Consider the following 14,387-nt stretch of genomic DNA (forward strand, 5'->3'; position numbering starts at 1 on the left):
CTGGTACCTCCACTGTCTACAGTAGGTAGATAACTGAAATGTCTGGTACCTCCACTGTCTACAGTAGGTAGATAACTGAAATGCCTGGTACCTCCACTGTCTACAGTAGGTAGATAACTACCATGTCTGGTACCTCCACTGTCTACAGTAGGTAGACAACTGAAATGTCTGGTCCCTCCACTGCCTGCATTAATATCACCGAAACAGATGACTAAAGGACCTGGATTTAAACTTTTGTTCAACCAGTAGCTTTGATCGGTTGGTTTCATTTGACTGAAAACCCTGTGAGTATAGCTGTGCCATAGCAATGTGTTTGGAAAGGTACACTAGAATATGTAGTGATGCGTTTAAACTTTAAACTTCAACAGATTGGCATTGTCAATCTATCAAGAGTCTTTTCATTCTTACTTGGGGAACTATCTTACATCCTATCCTCCATTGTTTGTAGTTGTGTGAGGTATGTCCTAAGAAACTGACAAGTCTCCTAAATTACTCATCGTTGTGAGTTATATCACATTGGCAGACATTCGTTGGCTTGTCCAGCAGTCTGTGTGTGTGTGTGTGCGTGTGTGTGTGTGTGCGTGTGCGTGTGCGTTTGTGTGTTGTGTGTGTGTGTGTGTGTGTGTTTATCTGTCCAGCAGTCAGACTTCACAATGGGTAGTTTGTATTGCTATGTGGGATGAATAAAACCACATGCTCAGTCACTCAAGAATAAGACAGATGATCTTCGTTCGAGAGTCTCATATCAGAGAGACTTGATTAGCTGCCATATTATATGCTTTAGAAAAAAACGTGGCTGTCTGAATCTATGGATTTAGAACTCAGTGGTTTCTCCGTGCAGCGTCATTATTCGAACGACGGGGGCCTCGTGCAAGTCCGAAGGCAGAGTGGTGTGCTTCCTCATAAACAACCACTCGCAGCTTTCAGTGTGAAGGAAAACTGAACCTTTTGCTCACCTGCATACCTTTATCTACCAAGAGAGTTCTCATCCATAATCCACTGTCTACACCCCACCACAAGCCAACACTACTTTGGCACTCAACGCACTGTATGGGACCATAAACAAACAGGATACCGCTTGTCAAGAGGCCGCCTTTGTAGTGGGAGGAGACTTTAACACAGGGAGACTTAAAACCATTCTACCTCACTTCTGCCAACATGCTCCTGCCAACATGCTCCTGCCAACATGCTCCTGCCAACATGTTTCTGCCAACATGCTCCTGCCAACATGCTCCTGCCAACATGCTCCTGCCAACATGTTTCTGCCAACATGCTCCTGCCAACATGCTCCTGCCAACATGTTCCTGCCAACATGCTCCTGCCAACATGCTCCTGCCAACATGCTCCTGCCAACATGCTTCTGCCAACATGCTCCTGCCAACATGCTCCTGCCAACATGTTCCTGCCAACATGTTCCTGCCAACATGCTTCTGCCAACATGCTCCTGCCAACATGCTCCTGCCAACATGTTCCTGCCAACATGCTTCTGCCAACATGCTCCTGCCAACATGTTCCTGCCAACATGTTCCTGCCAACATGTTCCTGCCAACATGTTTCTGCCAACATGTTCCTGCCAACATGTTCCTGCCAACATGTTCCTGCCAACATGCTCCTGCCAACATGCTCCTGCCAACATGCTCCTGCCAACATGTTCCTGCCAACATGCTCATGCGCCGCAAGGGGTGCTAAAACTCTGGGCCAACTTTATTCCACCTTTGGCAAATCAGACCACGACTCTATCATCCTGCTTCCGGTTTACGCTCCACTCCAAGACTTTTTATTTTCCTCTCCCAGTCTCCTCTGTTTACAGGTCATGGGTCAAGACCTCGTTGCACGCTCCACTCCAAGACTCTTTCTGTCCTTCTTTCTCTCTTTTGTCTTCTTTTCCTCCCTCTTTTAAAAAAAAAGACACAAACTGCACCAGACAGACAGGTGGCTGACTCTAAACCGGGCAGAACGCAAACCTTGGCCCGGGACGGCAGGAGAGACGAAGGGAGAGCAAATAGGGGGAGCGGAGGATGACAGAGGGAGGGATGGAGGGAGAGCAAGGAGGGGGTAGACAATCGACAGTAGACACACAGATGCCTTTGTGAGTTTATGTTTCTGGAAAAAATTTGACCCTCTCACCCCCCCACCTCTAGCCATCATTTGTTAGTCGTTTTTAGACATTTTTAACCCTGCTGAATAGAGTCCATTTTGTTGGTACGCGTCATGTCCCATACTGCCTGCGTATGAGTGTGTGTGTGTGTGTCTGTCTGCCCTTTGATGGTTTAGATAGTTGAATAATGTATCTACAGTGGCCAGGATCTAGAGACAATGTTTCTACAGTAAGACCCTATGTCTTTCCTTCCTCTCATCCCCGTCTCCTCCTCCTCTCCTCCATCCCCGGGACGAGAGACTACCCAAATGAACCAGCAATTTAATGAATAGGAGCTAGGATGGTGGAGAGGTGAAAAGAGGAGAGGAATGGAGAGAGGACAAAAAGGGCCATTGAGACTGGACAGTGGAGGTGGAAATGTTTTGATTCTCTGTGAGGTTTAGTGACGGTAAGCTGAGTGGGTCACGTAAAACACACACACAAGGAGCAGAGGAGAGGGGAGGGGGAAGAAGGAGATATGAGGATGACTGTGGGTCAGATGAGGAGAGGGGAGGGGGAATAATGAGATATGAGGATGACTGTGGGTGAGATGGGGGAAGAATGAGATATGAGGATGACTGTGGGTCAGATGAGGAGAGGGGAGGGGGAAGAATGAGATATGAGGATGACTGTGGGTCAGATGAGGAGAGGGGAGGGGGAAGAATGAGATATGAGGATGACTGTGGGTGAGATGGGGGAAGAATGAGATATGAGGATGACTGTGGGTCAGATGAGGAGAGGGGAGGGGGAAGAATGAGATATGAGGATGACTGTGGGTGAGATGAGGAGCAGAGGGGAGGGGAGGAGGGAATAAGAGTGCTATGTATGGTCTCCCTGTCTCTACGGTCGTAATGATAGACAGGCATGTCAGGTTTCTGAGAGATTAACACTGCATCAATGAAGTAGTGTGGCAGTAGACCCTAACCTGTCCTCTTCAAGTAGACCATAACCTGTCCTCTTCAAGTAGACCCTAACCTGTCCTCTTCAAGTAGACCCTAACCTGTCCTCTTCAAGTAGACCCTAACCTGTCCTCTTCAAGTAGACCCTAACCTGTCCTCTTCGAGTAGACCCTAACCTGTCCTCTTCGAGTAGACCCTAACCTGTCCTCTTCGAGTAGACCCTAACCTGTCCTCTTCGAGTAGACCCTAACCTGTCCTCTTCGAGTAGACCCTAACCTGTCCTCTTCAAGTAGACCCTAACCTGTCCTCTTCAAGTAGACCCTAACCTGTCCTCTTCAAGTAGACCCTAACCTGTCCTCTTCAAGTAGACCATAACTTGTCCTCTTCAAGTAGACCATAACCTGTCCTCTTCAAGTAGACCCTAACCTGTCCTCTTCAAGTAGACCCTAACCTGTCCTCTTCAAGTAAACCCTAACCTGTCCTCTTCAAGTAGTGTGTGTGTGTGTGTGTGTTTGTGTGTGTGTGTGTGTGTGTGTGTGTGTGTGTGTGTGTGTGTGTGTGTGTGTGTGTGTGTGTGTGTGTGTGTGTGTGTGTGTGTGTGTGCAGTGTGTTTATGTGGGTGTGTGTGTGTGTGTGTGTGTGTGTGTGCGCAGTGTGTGTGTATATGGGTGTGTGTATGTGTTGTGTGTGTGTGTGTGTGTGTGTTTGTGTATGTGTGTGTGTGTGTGTGTGTGTGTGTGTGTGTGTGTGTGGTTGTCCATGTGTTTCACATTAAGATCCTCTGTCTCTGCCAACAGATAATGGACCACAGCCTCTCTCAATTAGCACAATGAGATTTGACGACCTCCCACCGCTAATATATGTCACTGGGAGTGTGTGTGTGTGTGTGTGTGTGTGTGTGTGTGTGTGTGTGTGTGTGGTGGTGGGAGGGTGGGAGGGAGGGAGGGAGGGAGGGAGGGAGGGAGGGAGGGAGGGAGGGAGGGCGGGAGAGGCCCTGCATTATAGCTCTCCAATCTCACTGCAGAATCTGATGTTTGTCCATAAACATCAAATTTCGAAGGTTAAGTTCAGGCATGAATACAGTTCGGTTAAGGATTGGGACAAGGTTCTGAATGGTTAAGTTAAGGGTTAAGGATTGGGACAAGGTTCTGAATGGTTAAGTTAAGGGTTAAGGATTGGGATACGGTTCTGAATGGTTACGTTAAGGGTTGAGGTTTGGAATACGGTTCTGAATGGTTAAGTTAACCTCTAGCGACGAGCAATCCCGTATCCTGGAGCGTAATCATAGCCTCAAGCTCATTACCATAACGCAACGTTTCCTATTCATGAAAATCGCAAATGAAATGAAATAAATATATTCAAACACAAGCTTAGCCTTTTGTTAACAACACTGTCATCTCAGATTTTCAAAATATGCTTTTCAACCATAGCTACACAAGCATTTGTGTAAGAGTATTGATAGCTAGCATAGCATTAAGCCTAGCATTCAGCAGGCAACATTTTCACAAAAACAAGAAAAGCATTCAAATAAAATAATTTACCTTTGAAGAACTTTGGATGTTTTCAATGACGAGACTCTTAGTTAGATAGCAAATGTTCATTTTTTCCAAAAATATTATTTGTGTAGACGAAATAGCTCCGTTTTGTTCATCACGTTTGGCTAAGAAAAAGACCGGAAAATGCAGTCACTTACAACGCCAAACTTTTTTCCAAATTAGCTCCATAATATCGACAGAAACATGGCAAACGTTGTTTAGAATCAATCCTCAAGGTGTTTTTCACATATCTATTCGATAATCTATCAGTGGTGGCAGTTGGCTTCTCATCAGAAGCAAACGGAAAAATACTGCAGCTGGAGATTACGCAATAATTGCGACGGAGGACACCAAGCGACCACCTGGTAGATGTAGTCTCTTATGGTCAATCTTCCAATGATATGCCTACAAATACGTCACAATGCTGTCGACACCTTGGGGAAGCGACAGAAAGCCTAAGCTCATTCGTGGCCCATTCACAGCCATATAAGGAGTCATTGGCATGAGGCGGTTTCAAAAAATGCGGCACTTCCTGATTGGATTTTTATCTGGGTCTTTTCTGTAACATCAGTTCTGTGGCACTCACAGACAATATCTTTGCAGTTTTGGAAACGTCAGAGTGTTTTCTTTCCAAAGCTGTCAATTATATGCATAGTCGAGCATCTTTTCGTGACAAAATATCTTGTTTAAAACGGGAATGTTTTTCCTCCAAAAATTAAAATAGCGCCCCCTATATCCAAGAAGTTAAAGATTAAGGGTTGGGATAAGTTTCTGAATGGTTAAGTTAAGGGTTAAGGATTGGGACAAGGTTCTGAATGGTTAAATTAAGGATTACGGTTTGGGATAAGTTTCTGAATGGTTAAGTTAAGGGTTGAGGTTTGGATAAAGGTTCTGAATGGTTAAGTTAAGGATTACGGTTTAGGTTAGAGTTAAAACAAAAAAACACTGGGGTTGAAAACACGACCGTCGAAGCTGGAGCCTATCCACCATCCCTGTCCATAACCCTAGCAAAACCCAAGCTTACTTGATGGTAATTACGCTCACCACTGCCCCTTAGTGGCAGGTTTTAGTTTTGAAGGCATCTCCAGATGTGGATGGACGTCAAATTTTGAAGTGTAACTTGAGCAACGTGTGTGTGTGTGTGTGTGTGTGTGTGTGTGTGTGTGTGTGTGTGTGTGTGTGTGTGTGTGTGTGTGTGTGTGTGTGTGTGTGTGTGTGTGTGTGTGTGTGTGTGTCCACTTGCTCACTCGTTCTCATGTGTGCATCTCTTGGATCAACAATATCTCAGCGTCTCATTTCAGGGGGGTTTAAATGAAAAAATATGATGGTTAAGTTTAGTCATTAAATCCGACTGGTTAAGGTAAGGGTTAAGGGTTAAGAGTAAAGGGTTAAGGGTTAAGGGTTAATGATTAAGGTAATGGTAAGGGTTAATGATTAAGGGTTAAGGGTTAAGGGTTAAGGTAGGGGTTAAGGTAAGGGTTAAGGGTTAATGGTTAAGGTAAGGGTTAAGGGTAAAGGTTTAAGGTAATGGTAAGGGTTAATGGTTAAGGGGTAAGGGTTAAGGTAAGGGTTAATGGTTAAGGTAAGGGTTAAGGGTAAAGGTTTAAGGTAATGGTAAGGGTTAAGGGTTAAGGGGTAAGGGTTAAGGCAAGGGTTAATGGTTAAGGTAATGGTTAAGGGTAAATGGTAAAGGTTTAAGGTAATGGTAAGGGTTAAGGGTTAAGGTAAGGGTTAAGGGTTAAGGTAAGGGTCAAGGGTTAAGGTAAGGGTTAAGGTAAGGGTTAAGGTAAGGCTCAAGGGTTAAGGTAAGGGTTGAGGTAAGGGTCAAGGGTTAAGGTAAGGGTTAAGGGTTAAGGTAAGGGTCAAGGGTTAAGGTAAGGGTTAAGGGTTGGGACAGGGTTAAAACAGAAAATACCATTTAGCCAAACGGTTTGGTTAACGCTAGACCAGCTTTTCAGCTGTTTTATACAAAGACACAGAGTCTACAGAGGCTAACGCTGTAGCCAAAGACCCAATCCCCCCCCCCCCCCCCCCACACACACACACACACACACAAACAGTCACAAAACCCAGACCAGCCCACATAAAACCATCTGCACTCATTAGCATGAGTATTTCCATGCAAGAACACAGGCCAGAATGAAAAGCCAAGAGCTGGGTTTGGCTAATGCTAACCTAATGTTAGCTATATAACCTAGCGTTTCCAATAGAAGTACGCCAAGGGCTGGTTTTGGGTAATGCTATCTAAACATTAGCCATGTAGCCTAGCGTCTCCACTAGAAGTAGGACAAGAAATGTTTTTTTTTGCTAATGCTAACCTTATGTTAGTCATGTAGCCTAGCGCTTTCAAACTACTCTCACTTTAACTCTTAGCCTGAACTTTAAAATACAGTTAATTTCAATTCCTAATTGAGGAAACAAAGCGCTGCACAAAATCAGTCTTGTTTTCTCTTCAAGGGAGGAAGTTTAATTTTACAATTATCTACTTTCATAAAAAATTGGGATTTCAGTACAAGGCATGCGGTCAGACCTTACTTCTGAAAGAGACCGTGTGTAGTTTCAGGGGGGTACAGACTGTATAATCACTCTGGACAAAGCTTAGTCTCATACTGAGGTCGAGTTGTACTGTCACATGTACAAGTACAGTGAAATGCTTAACTTGCAAGCAGGCATCCCTCCTTCACCACTTCAATACGGACAGACAGACATACCGACTCTCTCACACACACACACACACACACACACACACACACACACACACACACACACACACACACACACACACACACACACACGCACAGGGACACACAGACTCAGACCCAATCCAAGTCAATTTACACCACAAGAAACGAGACATTCCATTTCTATTACAACTGGAGACAGAATTGTAAACAGTCTGATTGTATCATGTGGTGGAGCTGTAATTGTGTGTGTGTGTGTGTGTGTGTGTGTGTGTGTGTGTGTGTGTGTGTGTGTGTGTGTGTGTGTGTGTGTGTGTGTGTGTGTGTGTGTGTGTGTGTGTGTGTGTGTGTGTGTGTGTGTGTGTGAGTCGGTATGTCTGTCTGTCCGTATTGAAGTGGTGAAGGAGGGATGCAGATACAGCAATAAGCAGACACACACACACACAGAGATGGGGAAAGCCTGTTGGCGGTGTCTGTGTTTAGGTAGTGAGTGGTACAGACAGACGGAGGTCACAGTCTCTGACTCACCATGAAACGACTGACTCAGTCGTATTCATGATGCGTCTCTGAGTAGGAGTGCAGATCTAGGATCAGGTGATCCCTGTCCATATAATGCTATTCATTGTGATGTAAAATACCAAATGCTGTAGCATTACGATTTCCCTTCACTGGAACTAAGGGGCACGAACCATGAAAAACAGACCATTATTTCTCCTTCGCCAAACTTTACAGTTGGCACTATGAATTCGGGCAGGTGGTGTTGTCCTGGCATCCGCCAAACCCAGATTCATCGGTTGGACTGCTAGATGGTGAAACGTGATTCATCACTCCGGAGAACGCGTTTCCACTTCTCCAGAGTCCACTAGCGGAGAGCTTTACACCACTCCAGCTGATGCTTGGCATTGCGCATGGTGATCTTAGGCTTGTGTGCAGCTGCTCGGCCATGGAAACCCATTTCATGAAGTCCCCAACGAACAGTTCTTGTGCTGACGTTGCTTCCAGAGGCAGTTTGGAACTCGGTAGTGAGTGTTGCAACCGAGGACAGACAATTTCAGCACTAATGATCTTAAAATATTTAATATACATAAATATTCAAGGAACATATTAATTTGCAGTGTACAAACTTAACATGATGAACAGGACATTTACGCTAACCTCTACATTATATTACTATAAATATAATCTCATTACTATCTGAAAGCCACGCCTCCAATAAGCCACACCTCCTGATCTGATAGGCTGCCACCTCTACAATATATTATTAGAAATATATCTTATATATATAGAAAGGTTGAAAATCCCCAGAAGGTTCCGGTTTGACCCTTTACACAGAGGTTCCTCAAGGAACCCAAAAGGTTCTTCCAGCCACCTTTACTTCTAAGATTGTACGCTGGGAAGCTTGATACATTCAGCCCGTCAATCTGTGTGACTCATTGTACTACCGGAGATAGATGATTTAGGTGATGATGATCTACGATGGGCAGACCCTGGGAATGGTGCCCCGAGGTTTAGAGGCACGGGAGCTCAAGAGGTGTACAGCCTTGTGTTGAAATGGAGAACAGCCAATAGCTTTAGGAAGGAACTAGAGGCCGAACTCCATTAACTCCACGTCGTCAAACAGTGGGGTGAAAAACCCTCCGCTCTCCTCTCACAAACAATGGAATGTATGTAGAGGAGAGAACCTTCGTGGCGACAGCATGTTCCCCTAACAGCAGTGTTCTACAGATAAACAGTGGATTGGTCAGAGAGTCAGACAATCTGCCCCCAGTACTCTTGGCTCAGCTGCTACTGCTGTTCTACAATGTAGAATTTGTCATTCTACTTCTGCCGCTTCTATTGGCACAGCACACACACACACACACACACACACACACACACACACACACACACACGCAAGGACTGGGGCATATTGGCTGTCTGTAGAACACAGGTGTGAATCTACATGATTATTCACAGTCCTATCGACAAGGCAGCACAATAGAATTCTGTTGCGATAGAATTCTAGCACATTCTAGAATTCCTTTATACAGGTAATGACAAAGGCATGAATTAATCCAAACATTCCAAATGGTGCTAAATGAACATGTCAGCCGGTCCACATACCAAGGTATATTGCTTTTAAATATGTCCTCCATCTAGCTATTGGAATGTCCATACATAGGCCTTTATGCTAAAGATGTTAATTATCTACAGTAGAGATAGGGGAGCATTTCAGATTTAACCTACATCTGTGTGGTCTCATAGAACTTAAGGCTTATATGTAGGTTATATCTGTAGTAGGGCACTATCTAGGGAATAGGGTGCCAGAATAGGGCACTATCTAGGGAATAGGACGCCAGAGTAGTAGACTATCTAGGGAATAGGGTGCCAGAGTAGTACACACTTTAGGGAATAGGGTGCCAGAATAGGGCACTAACTAGGGAATAGGGTGCCAGAATAGGGCACTATCTAGGGAATAGGGTGCCAGAGTAGTGCACTATTTCGGGAATAGGGTGCCAGTCTTACCTTTGAGATGTAGGCCTTGATGCCCTCTGCCAGCTTGATGCAGGGTTCTCCAAACAGCTGAGCCAGGTCTTCTGGGATGTCCTGGTCTTTATCCAGAGCATTCAGCAGACTGAGGCACTTCAGCTCCTCTGTCACGCCCTGGCTACGCACCTGGAAGACAGGGAGAATATAAAAGACTTAGGAGAGGTATTAAGACTGACATAGCATGACATAACAGTGACATAAGGCACTTCAGCTCCTCTGTCACGCCCTGGCTATTGCCTCAATGATGACAGATTAACAACAAGATGATAACAAAGGATTATCCAGGAAATACTCTGATTTAGCCACTCCTCCAGGAAATATTCTGATTTAGCCATTCCTCCAGGAAATACTCTGATTTAGCCACTCCTCCAGGAAATACTCTGATGTAGCCACTCCTCCAGGAAATACTCTGATTTAGCCACTCCTCCAGGAAATACTCTGATTTAGCCACTCCTCCAGGAAATACTCTGATTTAGCCACTCCTCCAGGAAATACTCTGATTTAGCCACTCCTCCAGGAAATACTCTGATGTAGCCACTCCTCCAGGAAATACTCTGATTTAGCCACTCCTCCAGGAAATACTCTGATTTAGCCACTCCTCCAGGAAATACTCTGATTCCACTCTTTTCTTTCTCTCTATACCCCACTCTCTGCAGTTCATTTCTGTATTCAATTTGAGTCTTTGTGTGTAATTTGTGTATAATTGGCGTGTGTGTGTTTGTGTGTGCATATTTGTGTGTATGCGTGTGTATGTGTGCGTGCGTGTGTGTGTGCGTGCGTGTGTGTGTGTATGTATGCGTGCGTGCGTGCGTGCGTGCGTGTGTGTGTGTGTATGTGTGTGCGTGTGTGTGTGTGTGTGTGTGCGTGTGTGGGTATGCATGCGTGTGTGTTAATGTATAATTTGGAGCCGGGGGTACGGAACTGTTCAGCGTCACGGTTGGGGGGTTCATACTAATGACTCTTTAACAAGCCCCAACAGGGGGTGTGTGTGTATGGTTGTGTGTGGTTGTGGTGGTCGCTTTCTCCTCATTCTATCAGCCATTTTGTTGATGTTGATGGTTAAATGGTTCTCTATGCCCCTTATAGGGGAAGTGATGGAGAACAGGGAGAAGGAGGGGGAACTTCTACAAGAAGAGTCTGGCACTCCACATACAGGAAGTGTCTGGCTTCTCATAAACAGTGGATGGCTGCCTTTCAATACTCTACAGTGGCTTCCTCTCCTCATCTCCTCATCTTCTTTCCTTTTGTCTCCTTGTCTGCGCCAATGTAAAAAAGCAGGACTGATTTCAACAAATACTAGAGGGATTCACCTTTTTGCTTGTCACCATATTTTTCTCCATATTGTTGTGTTTTTGAATGAGTACCAACGAAGGAGAGGAGATAAGAGGAGAGCACGGCACTCCAGACTATTGAGATGCACCCAAGTCTAGCTGGACTGCTGACATTTCGTTGTCTTTGTGACATCAGCGAATGTTGATGTTCCGTAGACCTCAACCAAAACACACTCCCCGTTCCATCTGACGGAACTGGGAATTCTTAAGGGGTATTAGTTTTGACAGCGCTAGTTGGGGAGTAGTTGGATTGGCGCGCGCGCGCGCGCGTGTGTGTGTGTGTGTGTGTGTGTGTGTGTGTGTGTGTGTGTGTGTGTGTGTGTGTGTGTGTGTTAGGGAGTGGTTGGATTGGCGTGTGTGTGTGTGTGTGTGTGTGTGTGTGTTAGGGAGTGGTTGGATTGGCGTGTGTGTGTGTGTGTGTGCGTGTGTGTGTGTGTGTGTGTGTGTTAGGGAGTGGTTGGATTGGCGTGTGTATGTGTGTATGTGTATGTGTGTGTGTGTGTGTGTGTGTGTGTGTGTGTGTGTGTTAGGGAGTGGTTGGATTTAACATGCCAGCAAGTCAACTCCTTCTTATTTTAATTGAGATAATATTATCTACTTGATGGCACTGGAGTGAAAATGGGCTGATGTAAAAATTCCTGAAGTACAGTTATTTAGCAGATGTTTACAACAAGGGAGGGGAGACTACAGTGTGTGCAAGTGTGTGTGTGTGTGTTCGTCGGTGTGTGTGTGTTCGTCTGTGTGTGTGTGTGTGTGTGTTCGTCGATGTGTTTGTGTGTCACCCTTCCCTGCTATTAGATATCAGGATCATTCACTCTTCGCATAGCCAGGTGGAGGGGTCAGAGCACACACACACACACACACACACACACACACACACACAAAGCCCCTCAGATCCCAGGAACGCCATAGAGGAAGTCAGGAACAATGCAGCAGTGTTACCTTCTGGAGCACCAAGCACCGGCCACGGCCCAGGGTTTTCCTGATGTTCCCAAGTCTCATTTCAGGGGATTAGGAAAAAGAAGCCAACCATGTAACTCAAAGCCGGGGCCAGAGACCTGGAGTGTGTGTGTGTGTGTGTGTGTGTGTGTGTGTGTGTGTGTGTGTGTGTGTGTGTGTGTGTGTGTGTGTGTGTGTGTGTGTGTGTGTGTGTGTGTGTGTGTGTGTGTGTGTGTGTGTGTGTGTGTGCAGTGCTTATGTGCATTCCGTTTTATAACGAGAAAGTCTTTCAATCCTCTATGGTGGGAAGATAGTGAGAGGTGAGAGCGAGGGAAGAGAATGAGGGAGGTGAGCGAGGGAAGAGAGCGAGGGAAGAGAGCGAGGGAAGAGAGCGAGGGAGGATAAGGAGGAGTGTAGGAGTTCAGGCATGCTGTAGGGGGTCTGGTCAGTGTCCCCGGACACACACACACACACACAAACACACACAGGGTTGGAAGACAGAGGGACTAACTGTCAGGCCTGGTTTATTTACTGTGGATTACATCATAGAACACTTGTCTGCCTACCAAATCGAACTCTATTCTCTGTCAACTGCATAGTAGGTTAAGGGCCTGTCAGTAACCATTCCACTGTTAGGTCTACACTGTATTCTGCACATGTGACAAATAACATTTGATTTGATGATTTGATTTCAATAACTCATAGGGCTGGTCAAAAGTAGTGCACTTCAATCTACTGAATAAGGAATAGAGGCGACCGATTAATCGGAATGGCCGATTAATTAGGGCCGATTAATTAGGGCCGATTTCAAGGTTTCATAACAATCGGTAATCGGCCTTTTTGGACGCTGATTATGGCCGATTACATTGCGATCCATGAGGAACCTGCGTGGCAGGCTGACTTCCTGTTACGCGAGTGCAGCGTCAAAAGGACCGTGTGGCTGCAAGGAGCCAAGGTAAGTTGCTAGCTAGCAATAAACTTATCTTATAAAAAACTATCTTCACATAATCACTAGTTAACTACACATGGTTGATGATATTACTTGGTTAACTAGCTTGTCCTGCGTTGCATATAATCAATGCGGTGCCTGTTACTGTATCATCTAATCACAGCCTACTTCAACTTCGCCAAACGGGTGATGATTTAACAAAAGCACATTGACGAAAAAAGCACAATCTTTGCACAAATGTACCCAACCATAAACATCAATGCCTTTCTTAAAATCAATACACAGAAGTAAAAAAAAAATAAACCTGCATATTTTGTTAAAAGAGATTCATGTTAGCAGGTAATATTAAACTAGGGAAATTGGGTCACTTCTCTTGCGTTCAGTGCAAGCAGAGTCAGGGTATATGCAACAGTTTGGGCCGCCTGGCTCGTTGTGAACTGTGAACTAATTTGCCAGAATTTTACATAATTATGACATAACATTGAAGGTTGTACAATGTAACAGCAATATTTAGACTTAGGGATGCCACCCGTTAGATAAAATATGGAACGGTACCGTATTTCCCTCAAAGTATAAACGTTTTGTTTTCGAAATTATAGTTTACGGATTTTACCATATTAATGACCTAAGGCTCGTATTTCTGTGTGTTTATTATATTATAATTAAATCTATGATTTGATATTTGATAGAGCAGTCTGACTGAGCGGTGGTAGGCAGCAGCAGGCTCGTAAGCATTCATTCAAACAGCACTACTGCATTTGCCAGCAGCTCTTAGCAATGCTTGATCACAGCTCTGTTTATGACTTCAAGCCTATCAACTCCTGAGATTAGACTGGCAATACTAAAGTGCCTATTAGAACATCCAATAGTCAAAGGTCTATGAAATACAAATGGTATAGAGAGAAATAGTCGACACGTCATAATTGCTATAATAACTACAACCTAAAACTTCTTAACTGGGAATATTGAAGACTCATGTTAAAAGGAACCACCAGCTTTCATATGTTCTCATGTTCTGAGCAAGGACCTTAAACATTAACTTTTTTACATGGCAGATATTGCACTTTTACTTTTTTCTCCAACACTGTTTTTTCATTATTTAAACCAAATTGAACATGTTTCATTATTCATTTGAGACTAAATAGACTATATTTATGTATAATAATAAGCTGTTTAAGGAAGTAGGGCACTTTACTCTACTGTATAACTCCTACAACTAATACAACTGGTACAAGTCATACAACTGGTACAACTGGTACAAGTCATACAACTGGTACAACTGGTAAAACTTATACAACTGGTACAACTGATACAACTGGTAGACTGATACAACTAGTAGAACTAATACAACTGGTACAACTGGTACGACTGGTAGACTGATACAACT

General features: G+C 44.6%; 1 protein-coding gene across 1 annotated transcript in view; it reads right to left on the bottom strand.

Moving 5' to 3' along the window:
• LOC139415876 (tumor necrosis factor ligand superfamily member 10-like) overlaps positions 1-14,387 on the bottom strand; it is a 47,140-nt gene that overhangs the window by 19,082 nt on the left and 13,671 nt on the right. Inside the window, exon 2 of the mRNA XM_071164008.1 lies at positions 9,758-9,907. Within this exon, the coding sequence (XP_071020109.1) occupies positions 9,758-9,907 (150 nt within the window). The remainder of the gene's footprint in view (positions 1-9,757; positions 9,908-14,387) is intronic.

This window comes from Oncorhynchus clarkii, chromosome 9 (assembly GCF_045791955.1).
Source record: "Oncorhynchus clarkii lewisi isolate Uvic-CL-2024 chromosome 9, UVic_Ocla_1.0, whole genome shotgun sequence".
In the NCBI taxonomy this organism is placed as follows: domain Eukaryota; kingdom Metazoa; phylum Chordata; class Actinopteri; order Salmoniformes; family Salmonidae; genus Oncorhynchus; species Oncorhynchus clarkii.